Source organism: Esox lucius, chromosome 20 (genome assembly GCF_011004845.1).
Source record: "Esox lucius isolate fEsoLuc1 chromosome 20, fEsoLuc1.pri, whole genome shotgun sequence".
NCBI lineage: Eukaryota > Metazoa > Chordata > Actinopteri > Esociformes > Esocidae > Esox > Esox lucius.
In genome coordinates this window covers 11,124,818-11,144,242 of record NC_047588.1, presented here as the reverse complement: position 1 = coordinate 11,144,242, position 19,425 = coordinate 11,124,818, and the positions used below count along the sequence as shown (strand labels likewise).

At 39.4% G+C, this 19,425-nt stretch overlaps 1 protein-coding gene across 1 annotated transcript; it reads left to right on the top strand.

The window, feature by feature from the left end:
- The first annotated feature begins 3,944 nt into the window (after window positions 1–3,944).
- On the top strand, window positions 3,945–12,833 carry LOC105027353 (tyrosine-protein phosphatase non-receptor type substrate 1-like). Its single transcript, XM_020041039.2, has 6 exons — window positions 3,945–4,167; window positions 5,105–5,398; window positions 11,516–11,920; window positions 12,176–12,262; window positions 12,559–12,598; window positions 12,724–12,833. The coding sequence occupies exons 1-5, from the start codon at window positions 4,113–4,115 to the stop codon at window positions 12,579–12,581; spliced, it is 864 nt and encodes a 287-aa protein (XP_019896598.2). The 5' UTR covers window positions 3,945–4,112; the 3' UTR covers window positions 12,582–12,598; window positions 12,724–12,833.
- Window positions 12,834–19,425: the final 6,592 nt, after the last annotated feature.

The window sequence follows — 19,425 nt, the reverse complement described above, 5'->3', positions numbered from 1 at the left end:
ATCACTTCAAGAATGTGGAGGACAATGTATTTATCAGTGGCTCACAGAACTATGCTGACATTCCCATAACAACGCCCCTTTAATCTTCAATTATGATGTAGTGTCATATACATAGCTTGACTAGTAATTACAGCATGGAGGCAAATGATACAAATAGACAATGGCGCTAAGAGGTGCATCCCCATGTAGTTAATCCCTCCCAACACAGGGTGGCAGTGGCAATCTTACCTGCACCATTTTGCTAAACTGCTAATTTTTTGGTTGTTGTTTTTACATAATATACACCTACTTGCCTGATTTATATTGTGTATTGAATTATTTGGAGTACTTGTTTTTTTAAGAAATGTGTAACAGTATATTTTCTTTCTTGGTGAATGTTCAGTCTGGTAGTACAGTTGCAGTATGTATAAAGCCATTCAGGGTTTGCATGTGTTTCTTTCTCACAGTTCTGTGTCTGTGTTAGATCCTGAATCACTGTTACTCTGTTCCAGTTCCACCACAGTGAACAGATCTTTGACAGACCTTCAATTCCAAATGAAATGGTTAATCAATACATTCGACTGGATCGCTTGAAATAAGAACAATTTCTCCCTGGCTAACGTTACAAGGGCCCAAAGACTGAATTGATCAACTGTCTATAGTTAGGCCTTAAAATAGAGAACATCATTTATCATGCTGTGATACAAGACAACCCTAATTGATTATTGATTTTCTCCCCTTCTCTGAAACAATTTAAGCGAGCTATAATGCCAACTAAGTAAATTATGTGTTTAAAGAACAGAAGATGAAGAATGAGTCGTTTACTTTATTTTCTTGCTAGTACAAAGTGTAGCTAGCGAAGGTATTTTGTTTATTTTGTTACTTATGGTAATGACATGTCTAAGAAATGTCTGCATAATGACACCTATATTACATAATATTTTATTACTGTGCTTGATTAAATGATTGATATGTAACCAAATGTTAATTTTGGAAAAGTCAGTAACTATCGATACTGTGTATCTAGAGGCTTGTGTCTGACAAACACAGTAAAATCTTTAGTCGGTAGAGTCTAGAACGATAGAATGTGCCATAGGATGAGCTGCGAGATAGAACTGTAGTCATGATAGCAACAGGTCTAAATTCAACTTACATGCTAAATTATCAGCATTATGTCAGATTTTTCAGTACAGGTACTATGTATCAGTTAAACAAAAACATAACATATGTTGCAATGAAGGACAGACTCGTTATTCTGTAAACTGCAGACAACTTCCTTTGTATCAACAATGTATCCCTTAAACAATAGCCTGTATCTAGATAAAAAAAAATTCTAATGATCTATTGTTCACCAGCTATTCTACAGGCCTGTTCAGTTCTTATGGGCAGCGTCAACGTTGCGAGTCTATTTGAGCTCCAGTAAATTTCCGTTTGCTATACTAATGAGTACATCGATGAATAGCATGTTGGACTGTGGTTAGCTAGATGACGAAAATAGGTAATTACTGGTTAAACATGCTGACTACAGACATGTTGCCATGCAGAAGAGGAAGTGATATTTGCCTTGACGCATGGAAGGATGAACCAGAAATGAGCTAGCTAGGAACTGTAGTCAGTGGGTAGTAGTTGAATAAATAGATAGACAAGGACAGAATGGATAGATTCTGTAGATCGAAATATAGACGTGTTTAGGTGGGTAGATAGATACATCTGACTGTTATTTGTTAATTGATCGTTTCAATTCTGGATTGTAATTAGGATAGATTCTTCTCAGTGCGAAACATTGACATTATGTGTTCATATGATAGCAGTTTAAAGTGCTAGGCTAGAGCTGCTGTCCCTCATCCATCCTCATCCATTTACAGGAGACAGGCAGATACCACAGCTAGCTGCGTGTCAATAACTCTCATCCTTTAAAATGCAGGTGGTGTACCAGTGATCCTCCTTGAAAACAGGGTCTGCACAATACTGGGAAATTGGGGAGGTTTCCAGCAGCCAGCCATGTTATTTACCAGTAGCCTGTGTAATATCTCCATTATAGAGTGCCTGTTAACTTAGACTTTGTGGCTCACCAGCCCACACCCGCCACTTGGCCTCTCAATCAACTGGGTAAATACTGGATGGCGCAACAAAAACCGACAGTGGACTTTGATGTTGTTCTTGTCAAATGAAATCGTTGACAGCGTCAAGGGAGACTCTGGCGTGTGTTCATAGGATCTGGAGAGGATCTGTCACATGCCGAATGTAGCTGAGGTGTCAGAGATAAAGAATTATACTACATAGAAATAAGTGCTCACCCACTCAGTATTTGCGCACATTTTCATAATCAAAGCATGACCAAAGCATGATGATAGTCGCAAACAGACTGAAACTGTCCCAATACATATGAGATGTCTGGCACTGAATTCACGGCACAGTATTAGACTGGGTTGTCACGACGCTGAAGTCTCACCAGAGCAATTTTAAAAACTTCAGAACAATGACGATAAGCAGGCTGTAATGATACTCAAAGACAAATGACATTTTATCTGCGCGACAACTAATAAGAAATATCGAGGTGTCAGGTCTAACCAGTGCTATCCAGTGGACATCCAGGACACCACCATGCTTGGTTACTGTGGCTGGGAAGGTTCTGGAGAAGTCATGCCCATCTCTCTCTAGCTGTTCCCCCTTTCTCTCCGTCTCCCCTCCCTCTCTTGTCTGGAGACAACCTGTCACTTGTGCCCTTCCAACCAGTCCTGTACCAGTCCTGCTGCCTGCTGCCCAGCCACCTCTGTATATGCCCGGGTACCACCCTAGTACTTCTTTGTTATTGATACTGTACATGAGTGTGTGCGTGTGCATCTGTGTGTGCGTGTGTGTTTGTGTGTGTGTGGTTTATTTCACCTTCACATGGCGGTCATGTTGGTTTCGCTCTACCCCCAGACCTCAACGTTATTGTTTCTATCTGTGTTGACTTTTCAAGATCGATATAACGACTGGACAAAACAACGGAACAAAACCAGCATTGTCTTCAACCTTGACATATTTCTTGTGCTGTGAAGCGATGATAATTCTGATAACTCTTTTGATCGTTTGATCTCCAATCTGTCTCTGTTTTTGTCATTTTATTGTGTGTGGATATATTTTTTTTCTCAAATCCATAAAAGTGGATAAAAAATAACATATATTAAATGGAGGGAAAAAAATATTAAACTGACTTTTGTTTTTAAAAAACAAATCTGTGTGAGTGGTTCATTGTTTTTAATGTGATACTGTATGTCGTTCTCAGTCCCTGCAGGTAAATAGCTAGGTCAGAGGTCAGGTGAGGAATATATTAATGATATCACAATTCACAAGAAAACACATCTTATACATGTGCAATGCATAATAACTGTGGTCTTCTTCCATCAGGTTGCTCAATATTATCTATAGACTTTCAAAGAGTAAACCTCACATAGAGATGTTGCCATCTCAGAACCTCTCAGAAGCTGTTGCCAAAAATGTTGGTCCACATTTATTGTTTTAATGCTATGGTAAATCTGTGGACATAAATACTCAACGTAAACACAGACAATTGCTTCTATATAATTCATTAAACATTACACATTAAAACTATTTAATGTTATCTAGATTTGTGTTGTGTTGTTCATCGGAATGTGCTGTATGTTATGCTAATTTACTAAAGTGTTCTTGATAAATCTTCCCTAGAAAAGTGTTTTAGTAATAGAAACAAATTTCAGCTTGAACAATGGCTGGCTGGCCATTTCAAATTCAACAAATTAATTTAAAATGAGAGACCATTTCAAATGTTGACATTTTATTCTGCACACATTTTTTTTAATCCAATTTGACACTCTGAGCACCTTCCCATTGTAAAATGGACTAATGATTGTTTAAACCTTGTTGTAAACTGCATTTTGCTTACTGTTCCATTGTGGTTTGTGCAGTCAGCAGAACGTGGCATACTGATGTGTTACGACGTACACTTGTGCTGCAATTCATTTCTTGATTTGGAGCATGACCTAATTATGGCACACAGAGCATAATGAAGTCAAGAAAAAAGTGAATTGTGTTCAGAGGAAAGGTTGACACCTAAAGTGGCCGTTCAAGCAGTCAATTCAACACTGGAGATTGGAAGGAGAAATTACAACATGACAGATATCCTGTTCCTGTGTGTTCTTCTGTTGATTGTCAGCTCAATACCAGGTTAGTGCCAGCCATCATACTGTACAGGCTATCAATCTTATCACAAATAAAAAATCTTGTATTTTTTGTGAACAATGAAAATGCATTACATTTTTGTTGCTTTTTCAATGACATACTGATGTTAAATGTGAACTAAACGTATAACCTAACACATACGTTTACCAAAATATATACAGACGGGTGACAAATTAAAAGACAAACCAACATAGCGTATCAGTAAGGTATTGGGTTAACACCAGCCACCAGAACAGCTTCAGTGCCCCTTAGAATATATTGTACAAGTCAGCAGAACTTGACTGGAGGGAGGGGAAACCATTCTTCCAAAATATATTCCCTCATTTGGTGTTTTGATGGCAGTGTTAGAGAGCACTGTCTAACACACATAATTTCCTCTTGCCATCTTGATCCAAAATCGAGGTCAACTTGACCTGCTCAGCATTTTTTAAATGCCACAGAGCATGACAGGATGTTAAGTGCTTAATTATATCATGCAGTAAACCTGTATGGAAGCACCTGCATTCGCTATGTTCCTCCACTCATTTATTCAAGTTTTTCGTTTTAATTTGTAACCCGTCTGTACATTCTACCCTCAAATGAGCAAGTGTTTAATTAACATCTTTATGGTTGACGACACACATTATTTTCAAAAGTTAATGAAGCTGACAACAGTCATGAGTCACATGTTTGTCTGTCAAGATAAAGATGAGTAAGAGTGATGGAATAATGGAGAAAGTCACTCTAACCCACTTATTAAAAACAAAATCGAGGTACAGTACTATATGAACAGCTTGTAGCGGCTTTTGGGCAAATGCCTTTGACCTGAAAATTTTCATGTTTTGCTAGCACGCCTACATTGTAAACCATATTTGTTTTGTCAATATGAAACATTATGTCTAACATTGGTGAAGAGGCATTAACAGGCTCTGTCCTGATTCAGCTCGGCTACAAATGGTGACAGCAGATGGGCTAAAGGTGGGTCAGTGGCCCCCTTCTCTCACTGTGATGCGGGGCCAGAGTGCCAACCTGTCCTGCCGGTTCGAGGCCGCCTCCTATGGCGTGGAATGGTTCAAGATGGAAGGGGGGAAGAAGGTCCCCATCCCAGACTCAGCAGGGCAGACGTCCCTGGTGATAACCGAGGTGTGCATGGAGGATGAGGGGGTTTATTACTGCGAGGTCAACGTCCTACATAGAGATCCAGAGCTGGGGAACGGCACAGAGCTCATTGTCCTGGGTAAGACAGAAACAAACTAGCTTCTCCCAGATGTGCTTGTGCTACCTTGCCAACTACTGTGGTCATTCTTCTGGCATGATAGCAATCAGAACGACTCAGCAAGACAGCACAAATGGAAATGGTACCAGGCCATTAAGAAACAACTCTGATAAAAAATGAATTAATCTATCATTATTCTTGGAACGTCTTAGTTTTACTCGTTAGCGTTTCTCATCATTATGTTTAATCTTTGTTGTTGGTGTGGTTGACATCATTTTTGTAATTGTCTCTCATTTGTAACCTTCATGTTTTTTTTTTATTAATTAATTTATTTTACAAGCAGTTAGCAGGGAGGAAATTCTGTTTAAACCAGGAGGCTATGCATTCCGATATAGAGCCCTAGCCAAGCTTGAATCTATCAACATCTATGCCACGTGGACATTTCTTCTTAGTTCATCTTTTGCTTAGCGGGTTTGTGACAGAGCCATAAATAATCTTATTGTACAGTGTCTTCTAAATTTCTTTCCAATATATTTATCAAAACAACGTAAGGAGCTATACTTGTAGATTTACCCTTCACATGGAAGAGCAGGCTTCTCCCAAAGTTTTTCACAGTGTGTCCTGCATCATTCTAGAACCTTACCTGTATTAAGAAAATGCTCTGAGTATATCAATTTCAGAAATAAGGGATTAGAACCCAGGGATTATATTTTACTGTACCTACTGACTAAGGCATTAGAACCCAGGGATTATATTTTACTGTACCTACTGACTAAGGCATTAGAACCCAGGGATTATATTTTACTGTACCTACTGACTAAGGCATTAGAACCCAGTGATTATTTCCCATTCCAGACAAAATACATTTGTCACTCAAGATTAAGTGTTTTTCTCCAGGTCCCTTTTCTCGCCAAATCTGTTTTAATTATCAGTATAATTCAGATGAACAGAAAAGATAAGACGTTTTGTTTACACGCTAGTCACAGCAATTTTCAATCTGTGTACTCCCAGATTATGTCGGTAGTTTTTTTCAGATAAGGGTAAATCTTTGCATCTTTTTGGTTCTCATGGAATAATTCCCTTTATGTAGATCTGTCCATTCTTTTATACATTTTAAGAATATCCCACAACCCTGCTGATGGCAAGCATTCCCCCCAGTATGATGCTGTCACTCGCAGACTTCACTGGAGGTTGAGGTGTGAGTAGTGTTAGATAAGCGCCACAAACAACACATGTTTTGTGGTTAGATGAGGCCATTGAAAGTTCAGTGACTTTGGAAAGAGGCCATTTGCTCCTCTAACCACAAAACCTTCAATGTTGGGTCACACCCTTGAATTCAGATGTGTCCAATATACAGTATGCCAGTTTTATGTTTGGCTTGGTTGATCGGTGCCTATTTACGCCTCTCCCAGCCACTGAACTTTCAAAGAGTAAACCTCACAGAAAGATGGATATTAGTTTTTTTTTACATGTCAGAAACTGTTGCCAAAAGCTTTTGGATGCTGTGATTAAACTGTGGATGTTTTTTTGGGATGTTTACAAAAAAAATAATCAGAGAATTTGTTCAAATGCTTCATCTATACATTAGACTTAGTTTATGAATCACTGACATAAAGTGTACAAGTGGCAAACTGCATTTCACACAGAGTCTTTTGGGCTGTTCATCAGATTATGCTGTATTTTAGCCATAGAAAACCTGCTGTTCTACAAAAAAGTTCCTGAAAACACAAACTCTACTAGAATATAGTTTTAGTAATAAAAACTGTCAGCTTGAACGATGGCTGGTTAGTCCATTTCAAAGTCAACAAATTAATTAGAAATTACAGACAATTTCTAACGTTGACATTTTATTCTTCACACATTTTATTAAACAAATGTGTTAATGAATAAGTTCGCTGACATTCTGATATCCTTACCATGGTGAATTTTTTGTCGTTGTAGACTGCATTTTGATACGGCAGTTGCTTTGCGGGTTGGTGAAGTCAGCAGAATGAGGCATATTGGTCTGCTAAGACGTACACTTGAGTCGGAATAGGTGCTGAAATTTTTGTTTTGAAGCATGACCTAATTATGACACAGAGTATAATGGAGTACGTTGTCTTTTCTCTCCACTGAAATGTATAGTCCCTTTTTATTTGCAACTCTGCCTAGAAGGCAAGCAACCTAACGTCGCCTCTTCACTGTGGACGTTGAGACTGGTGTTTTAATGATCTGTTAGGCTTCTTTCTCAAGTATCCTTATTTGAGGGCAAATATTCTAGGGATGCATTTTTTGAGTAACAAGTACTTTTCACATTATTTTCTGTGTACTGTAATTTTACTTTTTAGTCAAGTACATTTTAAAGAAAAGAACATGGTCTCTACATTTTAACTACTCACTTGTCAGAGCGTAATTGACAGTGTAATTTGTCAGAGCAGTTCAACTTCCTTCTTGGCTGAGCAGTTCAACTTATTTCTGATTCCAGCTCTGCTCCACTCCGACACTGCTTTTCTGAGATGGGGAGGTGGCGGGTGCTCTGAAGCACCAGGCACTGATGGGAAGCCATGGCAGGGAGGGAGACTAGATAAAACATCAATAGTTGGCTATAGCCATAAGCTATAACATGTTATTGTTACATCATGGATTTTATTAGGAGTTTTTTGCCGCTGATCAAAACAAAAATAATGTCAAATAAAAAATGTAATACAACTATAAATCAGAAAATAAATGCGTAAGTATTCAATCATTTCTGTTGATATTTAGTAGAGACAACTTTGGCAGTAATTACAGCCATGAATCTGTTTGGATAAGTCACCAGCTTTGCACATCAGGAAACGGAATGCTTTGCCCATTCTTCTGCTCTTCTGACAACTGATCATTAAATAAGGTAGCCATGACTTTTTATGTTAATTTCCTTGGTTCAATATGCTGTTTGTTCCTGTTTACTACTTGACTGTGTGCCTTAGCAGCACTGCGTACCACTTTGACAGAAGTTAGGCAGCATTGTGGGGCTGTTGTTGGTGTGTTGGGTGGTGGGCTGGTTTTGGTGAAACTCTACGTCTGTTTTTCTATCCAGTTTTTCCCTTGAGAAGTTTTCTCAGATGTTAACTTTTACTTTTACATGAGTACATTTTTACAGCAGCTGTACTGATATATTTATTTTCAGTACTCTACCCACCCCTACTGATTATGGATCCAACAGTGCAAACTGGGATATAGAAAGACTTGTACTCTTTTCCAAATCTATACATTTGTATTACTTTCTTGCTAATGTCTATAAAATTGTCTTTGATCCTACCTCTAAACAACGAATACATCATCAGAATAATGTTTTTATTCAATCATATTATGTCCATTGTAGGGTCATGTTAAGCATCACAAGCAGCTCTATTTCCAATAATTTGTGATCCCAATGTTCTTCATTAAGAATATGAGTAATACGGAATTGTTGACAGTGAAAAATGTTGTTCCCACTTGCAATATATAATTAAATTAACATCTAACATATTTGCTACATTTATTGTCAATTTGGCATAATGTGTTTTTTGTGATAGGACAAATGTAATTTGCTAATGTGAGATGCGTCGCAGATGGCTTTGATTTATGGGTCCTTTAAGAGGGTGTGCATGAGTTCACCAATTCTTTCTGTCCATTCAGAAGGTTTCTTAAAATTAGCCTAGCCTGTCTGGACTTCATCTCTTTAATCTATTTTACAGAGAAAACTGTAGGCAATAAACATCATCATGACGGACAGTATATTCCCAATGAATGATGACGGGGCCAGTTGTGTGTCCTCATTATATATGATGCATGTAGTAACTGAATAAAACACAACCAAGTTCCTGTCATGATACATCTCATAACATGTGCAGTAGCGTATTATATTAGCCCTATGGGCTTTCAATACTGCATCCTCTCTAGCCACAATACCATGCCACTTAAACGGACCGCAGAAGTGGTGGTATTTCTATGTGAATATTAATGAAGTGTAAATTGAAAGATTGATTTGGTATGAATGGTTTAGTAGGTCAGTAACAGGATCAGTATTTTTTTTTCTAAATTTCATAGTATAGTAACAGATCGCAGGTGAAAAGAAAAGGGCTTTATAGAATCTTCAGACGATAATCCCTTGAGTTAAAGTGCCTTATTGCTTTTTAGCAAGCGCTGGACAACATAAAAAAACAATGACATATATTAATTGAAAAACATTATTTTATTAAGTACGTTTTAATTGTATTTTCATCCTTCCACACTAGACTGTTACTTGATCATCATGACTTACTACATCTGACTACCACACCGGACAACCCCACCAGACTACCCCACTAGACTACAACTACTAGACTACTACTACTATTACACCAGACTACCCCACCAGACTACCCCACCAGACTACTACTACTAGACTACTACTACTATTACACCAGACTACCCCACCAGACTACCCCACTAGACTACTACTACTAGACTACTACTACTATTACACCAGACTACCCCACCGGACAACCCCACCAGACTACTACTACTAGACTACTGCTACTATTACACCAGACTACCCCACCAGACTACCCCACTAGACTACTACTACTAGACTACTACTACTATTACACCAGACTACCCCACCGGACAACCCCACCAGACTACTACTACTAGACTACTACTACTATTACACCAGACTACCCCACCAGACAACCCCACCAGACTACTACTACTAGACTACTACTACTACTACACCAGACTACCCCACCAGACTACCCCACTAGACTACTACTACTAGACTACTACTACTAAACTACTACTACTACACCAGACTACCCCACCAGACTACTACGCAGGAATACCCATATTGAAATCTAATATATGGCCATATACATTCAAATACTTACAATATACAGCTCCAGGAATATTAAGAGACCACTGCACCTTTTTCTAACATTTTGAGTGAGGAACAGATGCATTCAATATACAGTGGTCTCTTAATTTTAACCCTTCTGTTCCTCACTAAAACCTTCCTTTTCAACTTTTTTGTGAAGGAAAGAAAAAGGTGCAGTCGTCTCTTAGTTTCATCCAGAGCTTATATTGTAAAATACATGACGATATATTTTGACATATACAGTGGGGAGAACAAGTATTTGATACACTGCCGATTTTGCAGGTTTTCCCACTTACAAAGCATGTAGAGCTCTGTAATTTTTATCATAGGTACACTTTAACTGTGAGTGACGGAATCTAAAACAAAAATCCAGAAAATCATATTGTATGATTTTTAAGTAAATCATTTTCATTTTATTGCATGATATAAGTATTTGATACATCAGAAAAGCAGAACTTAATATTTGGTACAGAAACCTTTGTTTGCAATTACAGAGATCATACGTTTTGGGATTTTGGCCCACTCCTCCATACAGACTTTCTCCAGATCCTTCAGGTTTCGGGGCTGTCGCTGGGCAATACAGACTTTCAGCTCCCTCCAAAGATGTTCTATTGGGTTCAGGTCTGGAGACTGGCTAGTCCACTCCAGGACCTTGAGATGCTTCTTACTGAGCCACTGCTTATTTCCCCTGGCTGTGTGCCACGACCCATCTTCAATGATCTTACTGAGGGAAGGAAGTTGTTGGCCAAGATCTCGCAATACATGGCCCCATCCATCCTCCCCTCAATACGGTGCAGTCGTCCAGTCCCATTTGCAGAAAAGCATCCCCAAAGAATTATGTTTCCAGCTCCATGCTTCACGGTTGGGATGGTGTTCTTGGTGTTCGAAACTTAACAAACCTTTCAACAATGTCCCATTATTTCGGGAACTCTATGTGTTGATCAAACCAAACATACATGTTTTCAACAAGAACACCAAGAACACCACATATATTGCCATATATTAAATTTCTGTATGGGTACCAAACCAGACTACCGCACCAAACTAACACACTGGACTACCACACCAGATCATCATGGCCCAGAGTATTTGTACTACGGGGGAAATCACTAAACAATGTGTTGCATATCATTTTAAGGGTTAGGGACAGATTCAGCACAGTTTCACTCCAGGGGACATATTAGTACTGTGGTTAAATATAAAAGATCTGATATTGTTCAAATGAAATACATTAATGCATTGTATTACCATTGTATATTCATGTATCTCATCTTGCCCCCTGCAAGCCCCCCCTTCTGCCCCACAACTCCTCCTCCAGGTCCCCTCGAATACCCAGACTGACCGGTGGGCTCTTGTCTGTGTCACTGGTGGATTCCACCCAAACCACCTCACCTTGACTTGGACCGAGCAAAGTGCAGGACATGGCTCCCACGACCATGTTGGCAGCAGTTGCACTCTACGTCCTAACCAGAATCACGTCAACCAATCGCATGGCCAGTTGCCAGAGATCTCAACTCCCATTCGGATGGAGGACTGTTTTCAATTGACAGACATCTCTAGAAAAGAAGTGTACCTAATCAGCGTTCTGTACCTACCCAAAAGGCTGTTTGTGGATGCTGGCGTCAGCTACACTTGCACTGTACAAGATCACCCTGGCCTGGACTCAGCCCTGTCTGCTTCCTTCTCTTGGGGTGAGTTGTTCACTCCAAGGCTGTATTTCACTTGGCTGTATTTCACTGTATTTCACTTGGCTTATACTGTATGCTTCTAAAGTCAAGTTGCTCATAACCAACAGCTTGCTTGGCATAGTTTACAAACTCACAGAGTTTCTTAGCAAATTCATTACATATTTGCTTCCATTACACACAGTGTCTTTCGATCATCTGCATTTTACAATTCTACATTTAACTGACTTAAGTCTAATCCTTAGGTCTTAATGTTCACAGGCGCAGCACCGAATGAGGTGATTAGATGCTTGAATATACTTAAGATATGTGTCCTCTGTGGAATAACTTTGGTGTTTTTCGTTGCAGGTAAGTACTATATGGTCACATGTAACAATGGAAATTAGGTCATGGAAATACCAGTAATGATTGAGACAGAGAATAATACTTTCTTCTTTACTACAATTTTTTTTTTTTTAAATGGAATAATTACTATGTCATATTATTCAATCTCAACTTGTATTTGAATGTATTTGTATACATATTTGTTTTGTCTAGAAATTACAACACATTATATATAGAACAATATTGAAAAGTGTTAGTAATTGTTAAATGGTCCATGTCTTGAGCATAAGTTGTTTCAGATCTTATCTTCTTCTACACAGCGCTGACACGTTTGTCCACATAAAATAAGACCAATTCATGGTAAGTACATACACACACACTCTTTTTTACACCTGTATCTGTTTACCAATTTCACTTATCCAACATTGTGTGAAAGAGTCAACACTGACAAACAATCCTTATTTGTCCAAATTATTGTCTTCCAGGAAATAAAGGCAGAAAACCAAAGAAAATCCAGAGAAACAAAACAAAGAATCTGACAACACCTTCTGTTGGCAAACAACTTTCTGTCAAACCATTTCCTTAATAAAAAAGCTGCCTAGAACCACTTCCCTACGAATGTGTATTGTACAGTGAATTCCCTGTACCTATGATGCAATGGGTCTAACAGTGAGTCTGCAGGTTTTTATTGAAGCACTTTTTGGGACCATGACCTACCAATAGCCTTACCTTAAGTCTCCCTGCATAATTATGAGCGATTGGAGGTATTTCAGACATAATTATGCACCACAACGGTATTTTTGAAATTGTGTTGGATTTGTTTACAGTAGCATATTGAAACAGATATCCTATACATATATTTTCTGCACTTTTCAAGTCTGGGTTGACATCCACCGGGGGCAGGGGTGTGGTGGGTGTGGAGCTTGCACTGGAATTTTCTTGAGGGGATGTACTCACAAAATATTTCATTTTACAACTAAGAGGTCTCCTAAACAGCAATAAAAGTTCCTAGCCAAGAGTTTCCTCTTAAAACCTATTCACAAAGCTTCTAAGACCAACTTTTACTAAAGAACGGGGAGATGTCTTAAGCTAAAAGAAAGGGCGGGGTTGACCCCGTTGCTATGGATGATGTTGTGTTCCATGAACAAGTTTACTTACTATGCCCACAGTGATTGGCTGAAGGGTCTCCGTCAGTGATTTCATCATACAGTAGAAATATGGTAGAAGGATGTGTCATGTTGCCATATTGAAATAAGGATATTCAAATAAAAATGTAGGCCAAGTGTCTCCGATTAAACATGACAACAAGAATTATGCACTGACTAGTCAAGATTTGTTCAGCTAATTGTCAGCCTCTTACAGTTCGGCTCAAAAGTTTGCATACCCCTGGGAGAATTGGTTATATATGTACCATTTGTAAATTAAAAATGAGGGAGCAGGCAAAACACGTCTTCTATTTCTCATGGGATTCACACTCAACTGTAGGTCATAAAAGAATGGCACAATCATAAAACAAAACATGGCAACAAAGAAAAAAAATTACTGACCCCTCTTCAAAAAGTCTGCATACCCTTAGCTCTTAATACTCTGTATTGCCCCCTTTAGCATCAATTTCAACGTGCAGTCTTTTGTAAAGGTTGTCTATAAGGCGCTTAATTCTTGCAGGTGGTTATAACTGCCCATTCTTCTTGGCAAAATGCCTCCAGGTCATGCAAAAGTCTTTGGGTGTCTTGCATGAAACGCACGTTTGAGATCTCCTCAAGGTTGGCTCGATGATATTACGGTCAAGAGACTGTGATGGCTATACCAGAATAGCTACACCCCTGCCAACTTCAGGAAAAGCTACGACTAGCTGGCACCGAACAGGGTCCCACATCAGCACCCCCACCATTGCGTCCTCATCCATGTCGTCATACTCCGAGTCATCCAAAAAGAGGGAGTCCGATCCCCAGTCTCACTTCCAGGTGTACTCGCCTCTCATCAGCAACATCGGAGGGGAGTAGCCAAAATAAGCATGGAGACGCCTGTGGTTCTTTCTCTGTGACCACGGAGAGGGTTGTGCTGACTTTAACACAGCAAACAGCCAAAGACTCACCATGTACGTGTGACATAGCAACAATAACCGACAAGTGAGGGGAGCAGAGGAGAAACATTTAAACACATACTGATGATTGGAACATGGTGTGCAGGATTGTGGCAGACAAGACAATGGATGAGTCCGGGGTGGGTTCATGGAGTGGCGGAAACCGAGAGTGGCGCAGGTCATTACCATACCGTGACATCGACCATGCAGCATTTTTGTTCAGTTATCGTTGTATCGTGCTCCTTGAAATAACCACACCGTCTTTTTCCAGAGCAGCCTGTATTTCTCCTGAGGTTTCCTGTGGGTTTTTCTTTGTATCCTGAACAATTCTTCTCATATTTTTGGCTGAAATCTTTTTTGGTTTACCTGACCTTGGTTTGGTATCAAGAGAGCCCTGAATTTTTCACTTCTTAATAAGTGATTGAACACTGACATTTGCAAGGCTTTGGGTATCTTTTAATATCCTTTTTCATCTTTATAACATTCCATTACCTTGTTACGTTACGTCTTTTGTCATTTATTTTTTGCTCCCCATGGCTCAGTATCTAGCCTGCTCAGTACATCCACGTGAGAGCTAACAAACTCATTGACTATTCAAACAGAGACAGTAATTGCAATTTAAAAAGCCACAGGTGAGAGAAATTCCCCTTTACTTGCCATTTTCACCTCTGTGTCTCACCTCGTGTGTCTGTAACGAGGCCAAACATTCAACGGTATGTCAACATTTGATCAGGGCCATTTGGGTGATTTCTGTTATCATTATGATTTAAAAAAGAGCCAAACAACTAAGTGATAATAAATGGCTTCATATGATCACTATACTTAAATAAAAGACAGTTTATTTTGCATGATCAGTCATATTTTCAAAAGCAATAGCAAAAGAATCAAAAAATGACAGTACTGAATGCTTTCATCCTGTGTTACATCACAACCATTAAACAATTTGGCACAAGAGGCAGTGTTCTATTATGAATCAGTCTGAGCTATTTCTTGCTGACAGGATCCAAAACAACCAGTTTTGTAAAAGTGGTTAATGTTCCCTGTTTTGTTGGTTTAGCAGTGCTTGTCATTTTGTCTTATCTAATGCAATTTTATAAGTCCGGACCCTTACATAAACAACATATGTGTGGCAGATTTTCTGGGGAACTTTGCAGCAAATTAATTCATTTGCCAAAATTCTTTGCCGTAAGTTTGCCAATGTTTGCCATTATTGGCAAACTTCCAGCAACTTTCTGGCAATATTGAGTAGTTCACCACTACTGGCAAACATATTTACTTTGGCACTACTTGCAACTTCTGCTACCCAGAAGTGATGTCCGCCTCACCTCACTCTCCCAATCACCTGAACACACCTCATTCCTTAGTTGCAGTCACCAGAATTCTAGTGACCTGTTTACTCCTCTGTCATTAGCCCCACTATTTAGTTCTGTTCACTTCACCTTGTCATTTGTGAGATATCGTTTGTTTCGTGAGAACTCAACTAAGCCTTTTTGAATTACCTGTTGTTTACTAAATTCTTTGTGTACCTACCAGTTTCTGCACGCCTTCTCGTCCTTTGTTTCCCATGTATAACCACCTTCCTGCCTCCCGACCAAGACTTCAGCTTTCTCCTGTGGAGTGTACTCTAATAAAGCCTGCTGCGCTCTGAGCTTGAATCCTGACCTTCCTCTCCTGAGTTTTCATTACACTCTGCCATTCAAAAGTTTGGGGACACTTAGAACGTTCCTTCTTAGAACGTTCCTTCTTAGAATGTTCCTTGTTCGACCTGAAAGCATACATGAAATTCGTTTGAATAGGAAATATTTGACAAGCATAGAAATAATGATTTGCAATTGAAATAATAGTGTACTTCAAACTTTGTTTTCGTCCAAAAATTCTCCATTTGCAGCAAATACAGCCTTGCAGACCTTTGGCATTCAGGTTTTTAATTTCTTGAGGTAATCTTAAGAGATTTCATCCCATGCTTCCTGTTGCACCTCCCACAAGTTGGATTGCTTTGATTGGCACTTCTTATGTACCATACAGTCAAGTTGCTCCCACAGCAGCTCAAATAGGATTGAGATCCAGTGACTCTGCAGCCCACTTCATTATAGATAGAATACCAGCTGAGAGTGTCTTCCCTAAATAGTTCTTGCATAGTTTGGAGCTATGCTTTGGGTCATTGTCCTGTTGTAGGAAGATATTGGCTCCAATCATTGCCATCCACAAGGTATGACATGGCATTGCAAAATGGAGTGATAGCCTTCCTTCTTCATTATCCCTTCTACCCTGTACTGATCTCCCACTTTACAAACACAAAAGCACACAATGGACATAGCTCATCAGACCATCACATTGTCTCCACCATGCTTGACAGATGGCGTCTAGCATTCTTCCAGCATCTTTTCATTTGGTCTGCATCTGACAAATGTTCTTCTTTGTGATCCGAAAACCTCAAACATAGATTTGACTATCCATAACACTTTTGTCCAGTGTCTGTGTTATTTTACCCATCTTCATCTTTTCTTTTTATTGGCCAGTCTGAGATATGGCTTTTGCTTTGCAACTCTGCCTAGAAGGCCAGCATCCCAGAGTAACCTCTTCACTGTTGACATTTCTCATACTAGACACTCCAATGTTTTTGTCTTCATGCCTCAGTAAGCTGTGCAATGGGGCCTCCCACTGCTCTTTTTATTTTGGTTAGAGACAGTTTGTACTGTACTGTGAAGGGAGTAGTACACAGCGTTGTACGAGATCTTCAGTTTCATGGCCATTTCTGGCATTAAATGGCCTTGATTTCTCAAGAATAGACTGATGAGTTTCAGAAGAACGTTTTTTGTTTCAGGACATGTTGAGCCTGTAATTGAACCTACAATTGCTGATGCAGAAGATACTCAACTAGTCTAAAGAAGAACAGTTGTATTGCTTCTATAATCAGCACAACAGTTTTCATCTGTGACATAATTGCAAGAGCCAACATAATTACACAGAACTGATAGTTGCTGATAATGGGTCTCTCTACACCTAAATAGATATTCCATAAAAAATCTGCTGTTTCCAGCTACAATAGTCATTTAACATTAACAATGCCAACACTACAGTATAGTTCTGATCAATCTGATGTTATTAAAATGGACTAATATATATATATTTCAAAAACAAGGACATTTCTAAGAGACCCTAAACTTTTGCATCGTAGTGTGTGGTGATAGGCCTAGAATTCCAGGTTCTAATTGGCTCTGGATTCACACCCTGCTCGTTCATAACTTGGGGCATTTTATGTTGTCAGCTATGCTGATACAATGCCAGGTTCTGCCGTACTGGGTGTTTTGCTTTGGGCGTTGGGTGTTCCAGACTAGGCTGAACACTCAGTTGTGGTTGTTTACACAAAAACTTTGTATCCCTCATGAGAAACTTAACACAACACAGATGTGCTGACTACGATAGATAGGGAGTGATGCCTGTTACTGGGCCCCACAAATCCTGTCCATACATCATGCTACGAGTTGCCCATGTGTCTTTCATACCATACAAGGGTCTTTTGTAGGATAAACCTTTCTTATTGGAGGGTATTGGACTGTGTAATAGTTGGTTATGACTACTGGCCACCTTCTATGTATCCTGGTATAATTACTCTGTAGTTATTAGAGAGAGATAATGAAAGAACTATGGAAGGTTAACATCGTAGCCTCATGCTGAATAAAGATGGCTCTCCCCTGACTTTTGGTTGCATTCATTTTGTTCATGGATCAAAAATGGACAGAATCTAACATCTGGAAATCTTCTTGGCACTTTCCTTGCAGGTCAGGCCTCCTGTTCTGAGTGGATGGCCCACCTTGCACTTTGAGCTTAATCAGTGTAGAAGACTGAAGATGTCCCTCCCTCCAGCCAAAGAGGATTGTGGTATAGATTTTCTAGTTGAGCAAGCAGCATGATATGAACCAAAATGGGAGATGCTGTGATAGGGCAGGTCCTTAATCATAAAATGGATATCATGAAATTGGGGAAAATGTATTGTTAAGTACTTTAAAGTACTTCAGTTTTTGATCTTACTCAAACTCTACATCCTTAACACTCTGGTCCGTTGGCTGCCCCAACGCTACCGAATGGCAGCTCCCCCTTAGCCCATTCAAAACTCTTTTCTATCCTGGAACCAAAATAGTGGAACTGGCTTCCCCTTCAAGCTTGGACAGTAGAGGTTATGGCCAAATTGAAAGAAAAAAAACTTAATTTCATGTGAGAGTCTGCTAAAAGTCAAAATGAAATGAAAAAAAAAGAATATATATACTTCCCTAACACAGAGAGGAAGATGGTTTGGGAACCAAAGAATAATCCAAGGGCCACATTTGGAGAGTTGCATCTTCGGATTACAACGTGTGCAAATCTACAATTTGGCACCAGTAGCAATAAGCTATTAAATATGTTTATTTAGAGTGTAAATAAACATATCTAGGGGGCCCAATGGTGGAAGGCCGCTATCTTCCGTCCCGCAGACACCACCTGTGGTTGGCCCAAGGAAGCAGCAGCACAACAGTGCACACCTGCTGCCACACCCAGTTGGGACGGCCAACAGAGGATACAAAAGGAAGAACTCCAGAGGTGGTGGGGAGAGAACCCCAACCTACAGCCTGATTCTTCTTTAGTTGTCATATTATTTGATGTACATATAAGTAAGTCCATATAAGGTCTTTTCACGCAGCGTTGCTCTAAGCCCTGGGCTATCACACAAGAGTTTGTTAACCCTGGACTAAGGTTTAACCCTTAGGTAAGGATTCACACTACAAATTCTACGTTCTCATGTGAAAAATTTTACAGCAGTCTACATCACTGACACCCGATCAATGTAACGCAACCATGATTCAATTAACCACTTCATGACATTGGTTGATCAAGATGCCCACCCTGTCGGTATTTGCTTTGACAACTTTGTTAAAGCTACATAAAGAAAGAGAAAAGTGTTAGTCAACCTTCATTCTTTTGACATTCTTTGCTAGATTTACGTCCAAAGCAAGCTCTAATAACTACTTTGCTAAGATTTAGCAGGTATAATGAAACAACAAACATTTGCAGAGTGAAAGGACCGAAACAGAAATACGGAGCTGTTAGTAATGGCGCATGTCAAGAG